Raw genomic sequence first — 18779 nt, forward strand, 5'->3', positions numbered from 1 at the left:
TACATATGACTCTGACTTTACTGAATTTTTATTATGACTAGACTTTTTAAAATTATTTTTTGAAAATGTATTTACTTTTGGAACTATGAAGATAATTTTTATTGTGTGAATATGGATACAAATGTTGTATCTGATGATAAGAATCAGTAAGTACAGCTAGAAGGCTGTACCATACAGTAGGTCATTTTTTAAATATAGATTACCTGGGTTTTCAAATTTCTTCCTTTTTATCCAGATTTACCATTCTTCATGTACTAATCTCTAGGATTAAAAGACATCATAGTTTTCCTCAACCATGTAGAGTTTATTTCCCATTTCTAGCTCTTATTTCCTTTATCCTGATTACCCTTCCCTACAATCTTCAAATTAATCATTTCTTTTCTTCATAAAATGAATACCATCTCTTCAGATGTGGCCTTACCCATCCAGCCTTATATGAAGAAAGTCATGTTACCTAAAATATCCCATTGTGCTCTCCCATATGTGCTCTCTTTCACATTTTTATATTTTAACGTACTTACCACAACTTAAATGATTTTTTATATTTATGTGTTATCTATACTTATACTCTAGAATGTAAATCTCATGAAAGAATGGAGTTTGACACTGTAGTTGAGAACCTAGAACAGTAATTCTCAAGTTTTTGGTTGTAGGATGACTCTATATCTTTAAAAATTATTCAGAACCTCAAGTAACTTTTTCTTTGGTGTGAATTTAATGTTTCAATAAATATAACATAATAAATTAAACTGATTATTTTTAAAATATTTGTCCATTTAGAATAAACTATTTCATTACATGTTAAAATCAGAGAAATGTCATTGTCACATATTTTGCAGGTTTCAAAAAAATTCCACTTTATACTTCTGAAGGAATGAGAGTATAGATGACAAATCATATCTTACTATTAATATGAAAAATTTAAAGTTTGCAGATCTTTTGAAAAAGCTCTGATCCACAGATTCTGATATGTGATGTATATCTCAATCAGCTTTTAAAGTTTTTATGAAGTAAGTGAAATAAGTGAGTGCCAAAGAACAGATATCGTATGTTTTCCCTTATCTGCGGTAATTAATAGAATACATAAAATTTAATGTATTGGAGTGAAATGGCATTTTGAGATTTGATGATTGCTTATAGCCCTTATCTCTATTGTTGAGGAACAGTTTTTTATTTTTTATTTTTTTATACTATTTGCTGAACTCTTTACTTAGTGTAGGGTTAATCTTATGACAATAGATCTTTGTAAAAATTAAGAGTGGAAATAGGAGAGGGAGGAGGAAGAAGTGTAGGAGCATGGGCAGGAGGGGGAGAGGGTGAGAAGTCTCACTATGTTCCTAAATCTGTATATATCCAATACATGAAATTTCTATACCTTACATAAAATTAAAAATAAATCTCTACCTTGAGTAATTTCTTTTGAGAGAGAGATGGAAAGTGGGAAAGAGGGAAAAATGGAGATGGAGAAAGAGTGTGGTTCACTTCCCAAATGCTTTCCATAGGGTAGAAGTTTGGAACCAGGGCATCAATCTGGGTCACCTATGTGGGTGACAGAAACTCAATCAGCTGAGCCATCACCACTGTGTCCCAGGGTCTGCATTTTAGGAAGCTGGAGTCAGGAGCAGAGCCAAGTATCAAATCCAGGCACTTCAACAAGGGACACAGGTATCTTAAACTCCAGGCCAGACAACCTTCCCAAATCATCATTTGCAACTAAGAACTTCAAACATTTGTCTCAAATCCTTCTTAAATCTTACCTTGTACTACCTGTATTTAGAAGCAGAAAACTTTCCATATGTGAAATGGCCTGATTTTGAAATTCTCCATTCTCCAGGCCAGCGCTGTGGCACAGTGGGTTAATGCCCTGGCCTGAAGCGCTGGTATCCCATATAGGCGCCAGTTCTAGTCTCGACTTCTCCTTTTCCGATCCAGCTCTCTGCTATGGCCTGGGATAGCAGTAGAAGATGGCCCAAGTCCTTGGGCCCCTGCACCACGTGGGAGACCTGGAAGAAGCTCCTAGCTCCTGGCTTCAGATTGGCACAGCTCTGGCCGTTGCGGCCATCTTGGGAGTGAACCAGCGGATAGAAGACCTACCTCTCTCTCTCTGTCTCTACCTTTCTCTGTAATTCGGTCTTTCAAATAAATCAAGTAAATCTTTTTTTAAAAAAAGAAATTCCTCATTCTCTTTTATTTCACCTTGTAGACGAGCAACTATTTTATGGCTCTAGAGGAAGAATTTGGAGGACAGAATACTGATTCTGTATGTTGATTAAATTTGACTGTGTTTGGAAAACTATTGAAAAAGAACAGCTCAAGAAAATAGCTGGTCTACAAGGTGAAATAAAAGATGAGACCATATTTTAGGTTTTTCGTTATGGCACTAATTTCTGTATTTATCATTATAACAAATCCCAACTTTCATCACTTTCATCGTAGGTGAACACTTAAATGTCAATAGCTTAGCACAGTAACAATTTATTTCTCAACTAAGAACCAACGTGGATCAAGAGGACCTTGAAGCTATGTTAATAGAACACAATGCCTGCAAGATCTACACAGAGGGAAATGGGATGAGTCTCTTCATTGCTTTCAGTCTGAAGTGATGAATTTACTTTTTGTCACAACCAAGTAGAGAGACTGATTGCATAATTCCTCTCTAACTGGATGGGGATGTAAAGGAACACATGGAATACATGGCATTGATACTTAGAATTACAAAATAAACCCAATGTATCTGATTTGAATTTTACCTTATTCTTCTATATTCTTGGTAGTAAAGATATTAAAACTATTTTAAAAGCAATTCTAACTACTATCCATATATTAAAACAACCTATATTTTTGTTGTTTACTTTTAAAAAAAAGAAACTAGAAAAAGATTTTTAGTTTTACATACATTTAAAACTTTACATACATATTGCAACTGCTCATATGCAGTAATTTAATTGATACTATTCTATAGGCTAGACTGAATTCAGTAATTCCAGTAAACAAGTTAGGAGAATAGAAAAAAAAATCACAAAGCATTGTTAAAATTGTGTAGAGCACAAGAGGATTGAATTCAGCAAGATATGATAAATTGGATGAATTTGGAAGAAAAATGTTGGAGGCAGAAAATGTAATGTGTTTCAATGAAAACCATAAAATCTCCTTAAGAGTCTCCATTTCAGAATCATAAATGGATTTGGAATAAGACAGAGTATCAAATGGAGGTAAAATAACCAAAGATTGTAGAAATCTGATCACAGGCACTTTAATATAATGACCCTCAAATAATTAACCCTTTGACCTTCCTCTCTGAATAGGATGTAGTAGTTTTGTTCTCAGAAATATCCTTGATGTAGCAGCTGGAACTTTCTCTAAAGGATTTTAATTTACTTCTTCACATAGCTCTATCTGAAATATATATGGCATATGGCATTCTGAACTAACTGCAAACATTATTCCATTCTTCAACTGTACTTACCATAAAAGGTTAAACAATGTTAATATAACTTACATGTTAAGGTTTCCAATGACAAAAATCTATATGTTTAATTCCCAATACTATAAAGATTTCTTAAAGAATAAGATAGACTTGGCATTCATGAAGAATTATGCTACTTTAACATATCTGTTCTTCAGTGAAATGCGATTAATATAAAGAAAATAAGTGATTTGATTAGCCAATATAAAATAAAACTAGAATGAATGATAGTTTTAACTTAAGTTGAAGAAAAAACATCTATTTATTACAAACCAAATAATTACTGAAACATGAATTTTGGATAATATTTTTAAAAAATCATCTGTAACATGGTATGTAAAAGCAACTAACTGATTCATTTGATAATATAAATGAGACAATGTAATATCTATCCTTACTTACAAGTTACAATAGGTAGATAAGGATGCAGTACTTTCACTGAACCATGTGATATCATCCTTTCACTACCATGTAAGCTCCATGAGAGTAGAGTTTCTTATGCCCTCTTTTTCTATTGAATTTTAAATGCCTTTATTTAATGAAAGTATTTACATAGTAATAATTTAATATACAGGAAAATAAATTCAAATATAATAAAATAATTTTCAAAACCTTTAGGAGGGGTTGGAGAAGGGGTAAAGTATCTGGCTAGTGATTAATTTATTTATTTATTTTGGATGCTTTGAGGAAAGGAAAACAGGCAGATGATCTAACTAACCTCAATGTTCATGGAATTAGAGGAAAAAAATGATATTTTCTGAGAGAAAAGAGACTTTATCTATAGATGATGAACACCTTGGGTGGTTCCAAAGTTCGGCTATTGTGAACAGTGCTGCTATACATGATATTTGGGTATAAATACCCAGTGGCGGGACTGCTGGATCACATCACAAGTCTAGTTCTAGCTTTTTCAGAAACCTCCACAGTTTCCCCAGTGGCTGAACTAATTCACATTCCCATCAACAGTGTATAAGTGTTCCCCTTTCTCAGCATCCTTGCCAGCATTTGTAACTCTCTGTGTTTTGGATTTTAGCTATTCTGACAAGCATGATGTGATATTTCAGTGTGGTTTTGATTTGCATTTCTTTGTCAGTTACTTCTGTTGAACATTTTTCACATATTTGAAGGCCATCTGTATTTTTCCTTTTGAGAACTCTCTATTGAATTCCTTTGCCCATTTCTCAGCTGGATTGGTTTCTTTTCAGTTGTTGAGTTTTTTAAATAGCTGATATATTCAGGATATTAATGCTTTTTCAGATAGGTGGTCCGAAAACATTTTTCCCATTCTATTGGGTATTGCTTCACTTTATTGATTGTTTCTTTTGCTGTACGAAAGCTTCTGAGTTTGATATAGTCCCATTTGTTTAGTTTTGCTTTTGTTGCCTGTGCTTTGAGGGTCTTGTCCAAGAAGTCGTCCTCTATACCACTGTCTTGGAATGTTTCACCTAGGTGTTCTTCCAGCAACCTCATAGTCTCAGGTCTTACATTTTGGTCTCTGATTCATTTTGGTTTTGTATATGGCTAATTGTTTGCCCTTTTTTTTTTTAGTACTGCTATGTAGCATTCAAACTGGATTGTGTTCAAGATTGCAAAGTCACTGTTCTACACCAAGACAACAACTGAGACTTTGCATGATAATGGAATAGAAGCCATGGTATGAATAACCATCAGTCTTTTCTTCACTAGTGTATTAATTTATCTATTATATTTTTTTGCCAACTTTAAACATCTGACAGAAAGATTAATGGGAAAATATCATCTCTCATATAGCAATTGCAATTTTAAAACAATAAACAAATTATTCTGGCTAACCATATATTAACAATACAAGGATAAGAAAGCATATAGTCAAATGTAATTATGACTTATTATTAATCATTAACAAGTTATATATTATTACTATGGATAGTTTGATTAGCCACATTATATGTATCTATATAAAATCAGTATTTAAAAATAATATAATAAATTTGGGGTTATGGTAACAGATGATATGAATAGCAGTAGGACTAATATTTCACTGTCCAAATCATTGAGGATCTTATGCCTCAAATGAATCTTATATAATGCCTAATGTTTACAAGTTGTTCCATGTATGAACATATAAAAATGCACAAGATTATAACTAATGATAACTGATCATCACATACTGTGATAGACTTTTCCTGAAGATTTTAGATATGGCAAAAAAATCTTGTACATGACTTAAATTATGGAATTCCTATTTTTATTAACTAAATTAAGAAACTCAAATGGGTCTTTGGTGAGCCAATGAGCCTATTAAAACTATAAGAAAAATAATTTGTGTTCATATGTGCATCTTCAGAAATGAGACTGATATTTTTATCATATACTTAAATTTCTTCAAATTTGCTTTTATAACAAAGGAAGAAAAAAATTAAGAAGCAGTGCTAAAGAGGATTAGTATTTAGGGAATAGGTCTTCTGAGAGAAGACCCTTATTGTCAGATAATAACTGCGCACATTCATGCTATACAAACATTAAGTCACTTCCACAAGAGCTACAGAAGCCAGGTAAGAAACCACAGTGTATTGGCTTGTTATAATCATAAGAAAAGTTGCCTTGAAAAGAGCAAGAAGGAATGAGTTGTTTGTGTTACTCCTCCCATAGCTCTAAGGAGCCAGTGTGCACAGAAATCTGTTTGAGAGAGGAAGAGTGAACTAAATTCCAGTGCCAACCACACTATAAAAATTTACTCAGGCTGAATCCAAAAGTTTCAAGATCCTTACCTGTGGAGTGAATATATGATGTTTCCAAAACCAGGAGGCCTCTTAAGTCTGTCCTAAAAGCACTAGCAGAAAGCAAACTCCAGCCATGAGCAGAAACCACAGAGGGAGTTTAGGACTTCACCTTGGAATCCAGCGCTAGGCTTTACCATACTGAGATCTGGCACCTGATAAACTCCAAAGGACTCTACCATCCAGCCAGGGTTCACAACTTGACCCTCCGGATTTGCCTGGTATCACGCAGACTCCTGCACTGTGGTGTGTTGGACTGATTTTGCCATGTATCACTGCCAGCCTCAATGGGCCTGTATGGCATTCCAAGAATTTTGTGGTTTCCAGGGACTTTGGGACCCAAATGTGATCAGCTTGAGGTCTATCTGGGTGGCCAGGCTGATGCTTTTATCACTCTTCTCCATACTTGAGTAGACAGCAATGGACTGTGGCTTGGAAACTAGTGCAATGGAAAATATGAATAATAGAACAGATCAAACAGAAGAAAGAATCCAGGAGGTCATAACTGGTTATTTGAAAATATATAGTCGTAGGAAAAAAAGAATCAAGAAGAATGAAAAAGCTTATGAAAAAAATGGGATAGAGAGAAAAGAGCAAATATTCAAATAATTGGGATTCAATATGGACTTGAGAATGCCAAAGGGTTAGAAAGGATTTTTTAAAAATATAATGACATGGGCAGGCGCTGCGGCTCACTTGGCTAATCTTCCGCCTGTGGCACCGGCATCCTGGGTTCTAATCCTGGTTGGGGTTCCAGATTCTGTCCCGGTTGCTCCTCTTCCAGTCCAGCTCTCTGCTGTGGCACTGGAAGGCAGTGGAGGATGGCCCAAGAGCTTGGGCCTTGTACCTGCATGGGAGACCAGGAGGAAGCACCTGGCTCCTGGCTTTGGATTGCCACAGCTCGCTGGCTGTAGCGGCTATTTGGAGGGTGAACCAACGGAAGGAAGACCTTTCTCTCTGTCTCTCTCTCTCTCATTGTCTAACTCTGCCTGTCAAAAAAAAAATATATGTATATATATATATATATATATATATATATATACATATATACATATAATGACATGGGCTGGCACTGTGATGTAGCTGGTGAAGCCGCTGCCTGCAGTGCTGGCATCCTATACGGGCTCCAGTTCTTGTCCCAGCTGCTTCACTTCTGATGCAGCTCTTGCTTTGGCCTGGGGAAGCAGTGGAAGATGCCCCAAGTTCCCAGGCCCCTGCTCCCACGTGAGAGATCCAGAGGAATCTCCTGGCTTCGGATTGGTGCAGCTCCAGCCATTGCAGCCAACTGGGGAGTGAACCAGTAGATGGAAGACATCTGTGTATGTGTGTGTGCGTGTGTGTGTGTGTGCCTCTCTGTCTGGTAAGTAAATAAAATAAATCTTTAAAAAAATAAAATGACAAAATCTGAAGGTAACAAAACAAATATAAGAAACTGTCCCAAACCTGGACAGAGATAAGGGGTATGAAAGTCAAAGAGAAACACTTAGCTTCAACTCAGCCAATACTACTCAAAGACATATTACAACCAAGCTCTCCAAGTTTAAACATAAAGAGTATACTCAAGGTTGCAAGGGAAAAGGAACAAACAACATAGGATAGAATCTCATTCTATCTGACTGAGGCACTCTCAACAAAAACCTTACAGGCCAGGTAGGAGTGAGAAGAGACTTGTATGGTAATGAAGGAAAATATTTTCAGCCAAGAATACTATACCCAGCAAAAATATGTCTTTCAGATATAAACAGAAATAAAGTTATTCCCTAATAAAAGCAAAAGGAATTTATAACCACTAGACTTCTTTTAAAGAAATACTAAAGGGAAATTTTCAAACTGAAAGCTGAAGATGCTAACAAGTAAGCAGACAATATCAGAAGGTAGAAAACTCACTGGTGAAGGTAAATACCATTATATTCAGAATACTCACATTGAAAACATGATGTGTAAATTATTTATCTAATTACTATGAAGATTAAAAAATTATAATTAGTAAACTAAAATGTTAAGAGAAAGGCAATCTGGAAAGAGGTCATAAGTTACATCAAAAACTCAAAAACCAGAAAGAATAGAGCACAAATATACAGTGCTTTACTAAAATTTCTTATCTCTATGCTTTTTGTTTCTTTTCCTTTTTTTAAGTCAATTTTTTTTTTACAGGCAGAGTGGACAGTGAGAGAGAGAGACAGAGAGAAAGGTCTTCCTTTTGCCGTTGGTTCACCCTCCAATGGCCGCCGCGGTTGGCGCGCTGCGGCCGGCGCACCGCGCTGATCCGAAGCCAGGAGCCAGGGGCTTATCCTGGTCTCCCATGGGGTGCAGGACCCAAGCACTTGGGCCATCCTCCACTGCACTCCCTGGCCACAGCAGAGAGCTGGCCTGGAAGAGGGGCAACCGGGACAGGATCGGTGCCCCGACCGGGACTAGAACCCGGTGTGCAGGCGCCGCAAGGTGGAGGATTAGCCTAGTGAGCCGCGGCGCCGGCTTAAGTCAATCTTATACATTATAATTTCAAGATACTTTATTATTTACAAAGTTAATAAGCAAGGAATTGATGTTTACAGCTAAATAACATCATTTAACCACAAAAAATGTAATTTGAGAGAAAATACGGAACTAAAATAAAAATTTAAAGCAAGTATCAAAATAGCAATAGTAAGAACTACCTATTGATGATTAGTTCAAATGTCAATTTGTTTTGAATATCGATGGATTAAATTCTCCCATGAAAAGCATAGAGTGACCAACTACATGGTGCATAAAAGAAACTGATTTCACATCTATGTTCGAATTCAATAACACATCACAAAGATCATTCACCCAGACCAAGTGGCATTTATTCCTGTTTGCACGTGCTCTAGGGATTCCTGAGTTGCTAATTTCCAATTTCATTCCTTTGTGGTCTGAGAAGCTGCATGGTATGATTCTAATTCTTTTGAATTTGCTGAGACTTGCTTTATGGCCTAGTATGTGGTCAATCCTAGAGAGGGTTCCATGTACTGCTGAGAAGAATGTAAAGTCCTTAGATGTAGGATGAAATGTTCTGTAGATATCTGTTAGATCCATTTGGGCTATAGTGTCATTTAAATCTACTGTCTCCTTGTTGATCTTCTGTCCTGTTGATCTGTCTATCTCTGAGGGTGGAGTATTAAAGTCCCCCAGTACTATTGTATTGGGGTCTAAGTCTCCCTTTAAGTCCCTTAACAAGTCTTTTAAATAAGCTGGTGCCCTGTAATTAGGTGCATATACATTGATAATCGTTATATCTTCCTGTTGAATGGATCCCTTAATCATTAAATAGTGCCCCTCTTTGTCTCTCCTAACAGTTTTTGTGGTAAAGTTTATGTTGTCCGATATTAAGATGGCTACGCCCGCTCTCTTTTCATTTCTGTTGGCGTGGTATATCTTTTTCCAGCCTTTCACTCTCAGCCTGTATGGATCATTGTTGGATAGATGGGTTTCTTGTAAGCAGCAAAAGGATGGGTTTTGTTCCTTAACCCAGTCAGCCAATCGGTGTCTTTTAGGTAAAATCCATACTAAACATGATGCTCAATTATAAAAAACTGAAAATTTTCATACCAAGATAAGAAATAAGAATGTCCACTTTCATTTAACATAGTACCAGAAGTCAAAGCAACAAGGCAAAAAAAAAAAAAAAGAGGAAAATGGCATATAAATTGAAAAAAAGAAATAAAACAGTTCAACCAAAGACAATATGATCTTGTATGTAGAAAACCCTAATGACTACAAACACACACATACAAACACACAAACATACACATTCACACTGTGAGAATTAATAAACAAACTCAGCAGAATTGTAGGCTACAAAACTAACCAACAAATACCAGCTGTGCTTTCACACAAGAACAATGAACAAACAAAAGGAGATAAAGGAAACAATTCAACTTATAATAAACTTATAAAGAATAAAACACTCAGGAATAAACATAATGATAAAAGGCAAAAAGTTGGTAAAACACTTGTTGTTGAAAACATCAATATATTAAAGTCAACAAAAGAAAACCAGGCAACCAACAGAAAAAAAAAATACAGCTTTATAGAAGTACTAGTGAAATAAATTAAGGAATAAAGAATTAAATGAATACACACCACTTTCATGAATAGGAGATTTTAATATTAATTTACAACCAATAGTTGCACAAATTCATTTATATCTCTATCAAAATTCTAAAGGCGTTTTTCAGGAAGTAGAGAAATGAATTCTAAAATTCATATAGAACTTCAAAGGAAACCAAAGAGCCAAAATCATTTTGAAAAGAGTAGTAGGAGGTCTCTCATATGTCTTTATTTCAAAATGACAGTAACAAAAGCATTGTGTAGCATAATGATAGGCATAAAGACCAAAAGAACAGAACGGAATTGAGCGCAGTTCTAAATTCTTGCCTTTATGGTCAAATGATCCTCCATATGATTCCAAGACAATTCAATAGACAAAGGAGAACATTTTTAACAAATGGTCTTGGAAAAACTGGATATCCACATACAAAACAGTGAAGTTGAATCCTGTATTGCAATAAAAAATTAGGCTAAAATGGATCAAATATCTAAACATAAGATATAAAACTTTAAAACTGTTAGAAGAAAACAGTGAGAAGGCTTCATAGCATTTGATTTCTCAATGATTTCTTGGATATGAAACAAAAAGCACAGGCAACCAAAGAAAAAATAAATACACTGAACTTCATCAAAATTGAAATGCATTTCTGTGGTAAAGGACAAATACTAATACAGAATGGGAGATGATATTTGCAAATCATACTTTGATGAGATCAAAATCCTAAATATATAAAGAAATCCTATTACTCAAGAACAAAACATCAAACTAAAGAAAATGGGCAGACGACTTAAACAGACATTTCTCCAATTAACAAATTCAAATAAACAACTAAGTACATGAAATGAACATGTTCAACATCATTAATCCATAATGAAACACAAATTAAACCCACAGTGAAATACCACCTCACACCCATCAGTGTGGCTATTGTTTAAGGAAAATAAAACAGAAATAACAGGTGCTGACACAATGTGTCACAAGGAAAACCATCTGGAGTTCCCAAATAATTAATAATAAAATTACCATATGACTCAGATATTCCACCTCTAGGTAAATATTCCAAACACATGAACACAGGGACTGAAAACAGTACATCTATGTTGATAGTAGCATTATTCACAATAGCTAAAACATGGAAACAACTCAAGTGTTGAATGTCAAAGAAATGGAAAAGCAAAATATATTATATAAATGTAATAGAAGATTATTCAGCCTTAAAAAGAAGGAAATTCTGATACATTTTACAGCAGAGATGAGCCTTGAAGACATCATATTGAATTAAAGAAATCAGACATTCATGGATAAATATATTGTATTCATACTTTATATATACTTATATTATACCTTTAAATATATTATTAATATATGTTAACACTATATTAATTATATATATATATGTATTTATACAAGACATCTAGAGCAGAGAAATTCTAAGAGACACATAGAATAGTGATTGCCAAGGTCTTTAGGTTGGGGGAAATCAGAATGGGTTTAATTTTTGATGGGTACATATTTTCAACTGAGAAAGATAAAAAATTTTAGGAGGTGGATAGTTATTATAGGCATACAACAATATGAGTATTAATACTGCAGAACTTCATAATAAAATATAGTTTAATTTGTTTTATGCATATTTAATGTGAAAATAATATAAGGAAGACACTCTTGAACTGGCAGATATAAATTTTCAGATAAGCCTTAATAAATTGGATACAGAAAAACACAACCAAAGAAAATCTGAGATAAATCACTGCAAAATTTTAGAAAACCTGGTATAAGAACAACATGCTGGAAGTTCCTAGTGAGATGAGGACAACAAAAAATAGAGGACAGTGAGAGAAGAATATCACACGAATTCAACAGACTAAAACTAAATAGCCATGGGATTCTCAAAGGTAACACAGAAAGACAGAACACAATGAGGTAATTCTACACATTTCTGAAAAGTTCCATGCTATAATTTCATCAACCAAATATGAGTTTAGCATATGCTTAGACTTTCAAACTTTTACAAAATTTTTCTCCTTTGCATAAAGTTTCAAAAGTAATAATGCTAAAGGCATTCCACTAAAATAATAAAAATAAAGTTAGAAAGAAAAAGGTAGAGATTCCTGGAAATAGAAGTTCTAACACTGCCGAGACACAGAAGAATTCTCAAGATCACAGTTGAAGAGAAGTGCAAGGAAAATATTTATAAATTAAGAGAACAAGAAGCCTAGATTAAAGCCCCTGCCTTTAGTGTCGGCATCCAATATAGGCACTGGTTTCAGTCTTGGCTGCTCCACTTCCAATCCAGCTCCCCGCTAATGTGCTTGGGAAAGCAGTAGAGGATGGTCCAATTCCGTGGGCCCATGCACCCATGTGGGAGACCCAAAAGAAGTTCCTGGTTCCTGGCTTGGATCAGCTCAGTTCCAGCCATTGTGTCAATTTAGGGAGTGAACCAGTGGATGGAAGACTTCTCTCTCTGTCGCTATCTTTTTGTGTAACTTTGTCTTTGAAATAAATGACATAAATAAAAAATAATAACAGAAGAACGAATGACTCAAGCTGGATTATAAATATTTTTTAAATTTCAGTATATGTGAGGCCAGTGGTGGTTTGAATAGAATCAGAGATTTTTAAACACATTTCCAACAAAAAAATAGTTTTTAAGAAAATGGATATACACCTATACTTGTTACTCTGCTATGAGAAGTACTTACAGTCATAACATTTAAAATATTCAATATTAATTAACAAATAAATAATGATGAAAAATCTTATTTGGAGAATAAAAGCATGGATATGTAGATGTATCTGTTTACAAAAAATTATATGATGGGGCCAATACTGTGGCATAGCAGGTAAAGCCGTTGCCGGTTCAAGTCCCAGCTACTCCATTTCCGATCCAGATCTCTACTATGGCCTGGGAAAGCAGTAGAAGATGGCCCAAGTCTTTGGGCCCCTGCACCCTTGTGGGAGACCCAGAAGAGGCAGCAGGCTCCTGGCTTTGGATCAGCGCAGCTCCAGCCAACTGGGGAGCAAGCCAGTTGATGGAAGACCTCTCTCTCTGCCTCTCCTTCTCTCTGTGTAAATCTGTCTTTCAAATAAATAAATAAATCTTAAAAAAAAAAGGATTAAATGTTTTATAGTGGAAAGTTACAGATAATATCTGAATTTCAAAAAGTTTATCATAATGAGCATGTCATTCAGAAATACAAAATTATGTAACAAAAGACTCTATTAAAATTACTGAATTAAATTGCGTTGGAGTAGTAAGAAGACTGAGTGGGGAAGTATGGGATATGGAAATACTGTTTTTTGCCTTTCATTTCATTTTGGTATTTAATTCTGGGAGTGTAAAAAAATTGTATAAAAATAAAATTACATGGAAATAAAATATGTGGAGTTTAATGAAATACATAAAGTACTTAAAAAGAAGGGTATGGCCATGAAATAACAAATCACAGGCCAAATAAGGATCTTAAAGAGTTTCACTACTTCATATGAAACAAAGAGAAAATCAATAAGGAAAAAGATATCACCATGAGTTTTGTCAGAAAAAGATTTTAATAATTAAGGAGTAAGAAAAGCACTAGAAAACTGTTAAGTTCTTCATCTGATTTTACAGTAATGATCATATGGTCCTTCTGTGGAAAACAGAGACAGAAAAGAATATTTATCTGACTTTATAAAATTTACCAGAAAAAAATTGTTGGAAGAAAAACAATACACAATTGATAGCTAAAATTTTATTAGAATGATCAAATACGTATTTTATATAACACAAGATTTATTATCAAAGGTGTAGGAAATTTAGTATTTGCTAATTTATATAATATATAATAATTTTCTGACACCACCTATCTCCTGAAGGAGGTACAATGCTTATATCATCACAGAGTAACAAAGCTATATGCTCAATATAAACCTTGTTAAAACCAGTTTCTCTTAATTCCCAACTTCTAATCAAAAGCACATTCTTGGTATCCATGAAACAACTTCTGAATAGGTATATGTAGAAAACATTGAATGACCTATTGATGCTTTATTGAGAAGTTTCAAAATATATTTCAGAGTCTCTTGATTTATAGCTCAAAATCAGCAAGCCCAATTTCTAATTACTTTACCTAGTATTCACCAAATTGTGCTCATTAAATAAAATAGAAAATTCAAATAACTAACCTCTTTGAATGAGATATCTTGACTTTTTTGATTTCAAGCTGATATCTTTTGTTTTTAATCCATATAAAATCGAGGAAACATGTTCTCTGTCCTTACTAGACTGTTTTAAATCTACAGGAGAATTTACATTCTGTGAAAAACAAAATGAAAGCAATGATATCTCATAAGTTTGGGAGTTCTCAAAGAGCTTTCACAAGTATTATACATTGATTTTTCTTTAAAAAAAAAAAAAACAGGAACATAAGCCTGTGATGTAGAGTTAAGAAAAAATGAATAGGGATCCATTGTGTATGATTTTAAATTTATATCTTTAATTTAGATGTAATATTCGTACTTATTTATGGGGGACAGTTCTATAATTTAATACAGGTAGATAATATATAATGATCAAATTAGGCTAATTAGCATTTCTATTCCCTCAAATATCATTGATGTATTCAATTTTGATAAATTGTTCTTTTATTAACAATTAATGATAAATATCTTAGAAAATATTTATCTCTTTGGCAATATACATTTAGTTATATATATTTAACTATATGAATCTTAGATGCTGTGAAGGAGGCTGAGGCAAAAGTGGATCTGTTAACAGGATTCCATGACTACAGAAAAATGTGGGAGGAGAAATAAGCAATAAAAAGAGACACAATATAGTGTTGTCCAGACAGCCAGAAAGGGAGGGACAAAGTTGTTCCACGGAACAATAAAAGGTAATAACATGGGAACAAAAGGAATCATGGTAACATAAGAAGAAAGGGAAGGAGAGGGGACCAGAATAGTTGCAAATCTTACAGTGCAATTGGATCCCATATGTATATAGAAGGAATGACAGGAAAATATTGAAGAGGAGCTTTATGGAGAATGGGGCAACTCAAACTCAAACTGATTTATGTCTGTAACCTAGTTAGGAATGTTTTAATAATTTTCTGTTATCTTTTTTTTTTTTTTCACTTCAGAGTTCACCCAGGATTGTAACAGAGGTTTCACCAATTCATCAGGGACCCAGGCTCTTTCAAGTTTCCTTAATCATCTCTATTTTGCTGAATCTGCATGGTTTCTGTACTCAAATGCTTCTAATCTGAGTCCAGACAGCAAGTAGAGCTTCACATATCATGTCTACATTTCAGTCAGTAATATAGAGGAAGAGGAAACTGACAAAAGGGTGCATTTCACATATAATAGGGGGTTTTCATAGAAGTTTTTCAAATAATTTCTAATTACTTTCCATTGGCTATCTATAGCTGCAAAGGAGAGGATAAGAAATACAGCCTTTTATATAGGCATTTTGCTGGCTGTTATACAACTGGAACCATATTAGCTAGAAAGAAGAAATGAATACATATTGGTAAGCAACTAATAGTCTCTTCTAGAAAGGAAAAACCAGAATTTTTAGAAAGGAGTACAAAATTATATCCTGAAAATCTTTCCCAGTATATGATAGTTTTCTTGATGAGAAACAATTATCTAAATTATGAATATTCAAAAACAATTATCTTCAGACAGATCCTCTTTCTGAGATGTTTGCTTTGTGTATTGTTTATTGAACACTTATATGTTCTTTGTAATTTACCATTGTTTTAAGCTCTATACAGATACTTAATCATTTAATACTTATAACAACCATAAGCCGTGCTTCTTTATCTTGTAATTCTCACAGACAGCTTATATTTCAGAGATTTAAAAACATCACTTTCCAGGCCTGGCACTGTGGCGCAGCGGGTTAAAGCCCTGGCCTGAAGCACCAGCATCCCATATGGGCGCCGGTTCTAGTCCTGGCTGCTCCTCTTCCCGTCAGCTCTCTGCTATGGCCTGGGAAATGAGTAGAAGATTGTCAAAGTCCTTAGGCCCCTGCACCCACGTGGGAGACCGGGAAGAAGCTCCTGGCTGCTGGCTCCGGATCAGCACAACTCCAGCCATTGCGGCCATCTGGGGAGTGAACCAGCGAATGGAAGACCTCTCTCTCTCTCTACCTCTCTCTATAACTCTGTCTTTCAAATAAATAAAAACATCACTTTCCTCAAAATTCATTAGTATTTATTTCTAGTTTTAGTGAATGGCATCCATTTCATCCAAAGAAAGGAAAGTTAGATAAATTCCTTGATAGAATTTTGAAATTCATTTTAGCATTTTCATCATTACTTTGACTTCTCTATTTTTTTCCAGCTCTTTTATTCTATAATTTAGGGAAGTCATTTTGATATATATATATCATGGCCCCATGTATTTAAATTTTCAGTAGAAATCCCTGCATCAACAATATAGATGTACTTAATACCTCAGACTTTATATCTTTTTTAATTTAATTTAATTTTTTTTAAATTTTTTTGACAGGAAGAGTGGACAGTGAGAGAGAGAGACAGAGAGAAAGGTCTTCCTTTTGCCATTGGTTCACCCTCCAATGGCCACCGCGGCCAGCACGCTGCAGCCGGCACATTGCGCTGATCGGAAGCCAGGAGCCAGGTGCTTATCCTGGTCTCCCATGGGGTGCAGGGCCCAACCACTTGGGCCATCCTCCACTGCACTCCCAGGCCACAGCAGAGAGCTGGCCTGGAAGAGGGGCAACCGGGACAGAATCCGGCGCCCCGACTGGGACTAGAGCCTGGTGTGCTGGTGCCGCAAGGCAGAGGATTAACCTATTGAGCCGTGGCGCCGGCCAGACTTTATATCTTTTAAATTTTATATGTGATGTTTTCTAATATTTTCTGAAAACAATTTATCACTACGCTGTGAATCATACTGCAACAATTTTTAATATTAATTTCAAGAACCACATATTATTTAGTTATGATATAAATCTTATTTTTCAATCATTGCTGAAAATTTTTCAATCAACAACATGTACACAAGAAAATGTCTTTTTAGGCTTTACATGACAAAATCACTATTTTTTCTTGAAATACAAATAAGTAGTTACTTTTGAGCTCATGTAGTCATATTTAGAGTTTTTTTTTTAAGACTGGCAATAATAATTATAATATAACACAATAATACAAAAAAATAACCTAAAGTTCAATTTGAACTTTAAAATGGACCCATTCTTTCTTCTAGATATCACACTTTAATTTGACCATTAAAAAAAATAATGAGTGAGCTCAGTGATCTTATTTTCACTAGTACTTGTTCCTTTACAGTCACCAGAAAGAATAAGGAAACAAATAAAAAGCAACCTGTCAAGTCTGAGATACTTAATTTCTCAAAAATTCAGTTACTTTAGAGAGTCCTGCCACTTAAAGGACCAGAAATTAAATCTGTAGTTAGTTCCTTTCAGAAATCTCTTATGTTTAGTTCTCCCCTTCATCCTCTTTGAATTTATCTACCTGTCAATATATGTCATCATTTAAAAATAATTTCCCTTCTTTGCTTTTATAAAAGAAGAATCTATCACAAAGGGCACACTTGTGACAGTGGAATAAATCTATAAGAAGATGATCATAAAATCTAAAGTTCTAAATGAGCTATTATACAATGTGCCAAGGAAAGGGAAATAGGTTTTTCTTTTGTATGTAATGCAAGAATGAAAAGCAAAATCATGGAGATGGAAAAGTTACCAGAACACTGAGGACCACCTAATAAAGATCATGTTTCTGCAACAAAATATATGTTTTATTAAAATAGCATCTTCCTCCATAAATTTAGAAATTATTTTAAGATTATTTGGTAGCATTTGATAAATGGGTTATGTCCAAGGAACAGTATAACTGGATAACAAACTAATTACAACATATATAAGGGTACTATAAAAGTTTTCAGAAAATTGAATTAAATTTTTTTTGAAATCTGTAGAGTTTCTCGTAATAAGCATACATAAACTTTTTAAGGCCCATTGTATGCACAAATCTCAAATTTTTGCACCAAAAAAACCCCTTATTTTTAAATTCAATTTTTCACAAGCTTTTCAAAGTACTCTCAATTTCCTTTGCAAAAGGGTCACAATCAAATCTAGTTCAAATATCTTTGGTATGATAAATCTACATTCAGCAGCTTGATAAAATCTTTCATTATTTATGAAAAGAAAATATTATTAGGTATAGATCAAAGATGCTGATTAACCACATGGAAAAGAATAAGAATTAATAAAATGATGGCAATCTAAAGGAATATTTCTAGTATCTTGGTACATCATCTGTTCTCACCTCTATCTTGATCAATATTTATATAGGAATGATTTGAATCAAAATAAAAAGACAGGCTTATCAAATTTGCAGATGAGTTGGTAAAAGAACAAAATTCTTCAACAGAAATCCAAAATAATGCCAACAGACTGGAACAATAGGTCAAATTAAGCAGATGAAATTAAATAGGATAAAAACATTGCAGT

The 18779-nt window shown here is 34.3% G+C and overlaps 1 protein-coding gene across 1 annotated transcript in view; it reads right to left on the reverse strand.

Annotated features, from left to right (window-relative positions):
- The window catches only part of LRRIQ3 (leucine rich repeats and IQ motif containing 3), a 144563-nt gene that overhangs the window by 47669 nt on the left and 78115 nt on the right, over positions 1–18779 (reverse strand). The window contains exon 6 of the mRNA XM_062193399.1: positions 14462–14591. Within this exon, the coding sequence (XP_062049383.1) occupies positions 14462–14591 (130 nt within the window). The remainder of the gene's footprint in view (positions 1–14461; positions 14592–18779) is intronic.

The sequence above is a fragment of the Lepus europaeus genome, chromosome 5, assembly GCF_033115175.1.
Source record: "Lepus europaeus isolate LE1 chromosome 5, mLepTim1.pri, whole genome shotgun sequence".
Classification (NCBI taxonomy): Eukaryota; Metazoa; Chordata; class Mammalia; order Lagomorpha; family Leporidae; genus Lepus; species Lepus europaeus.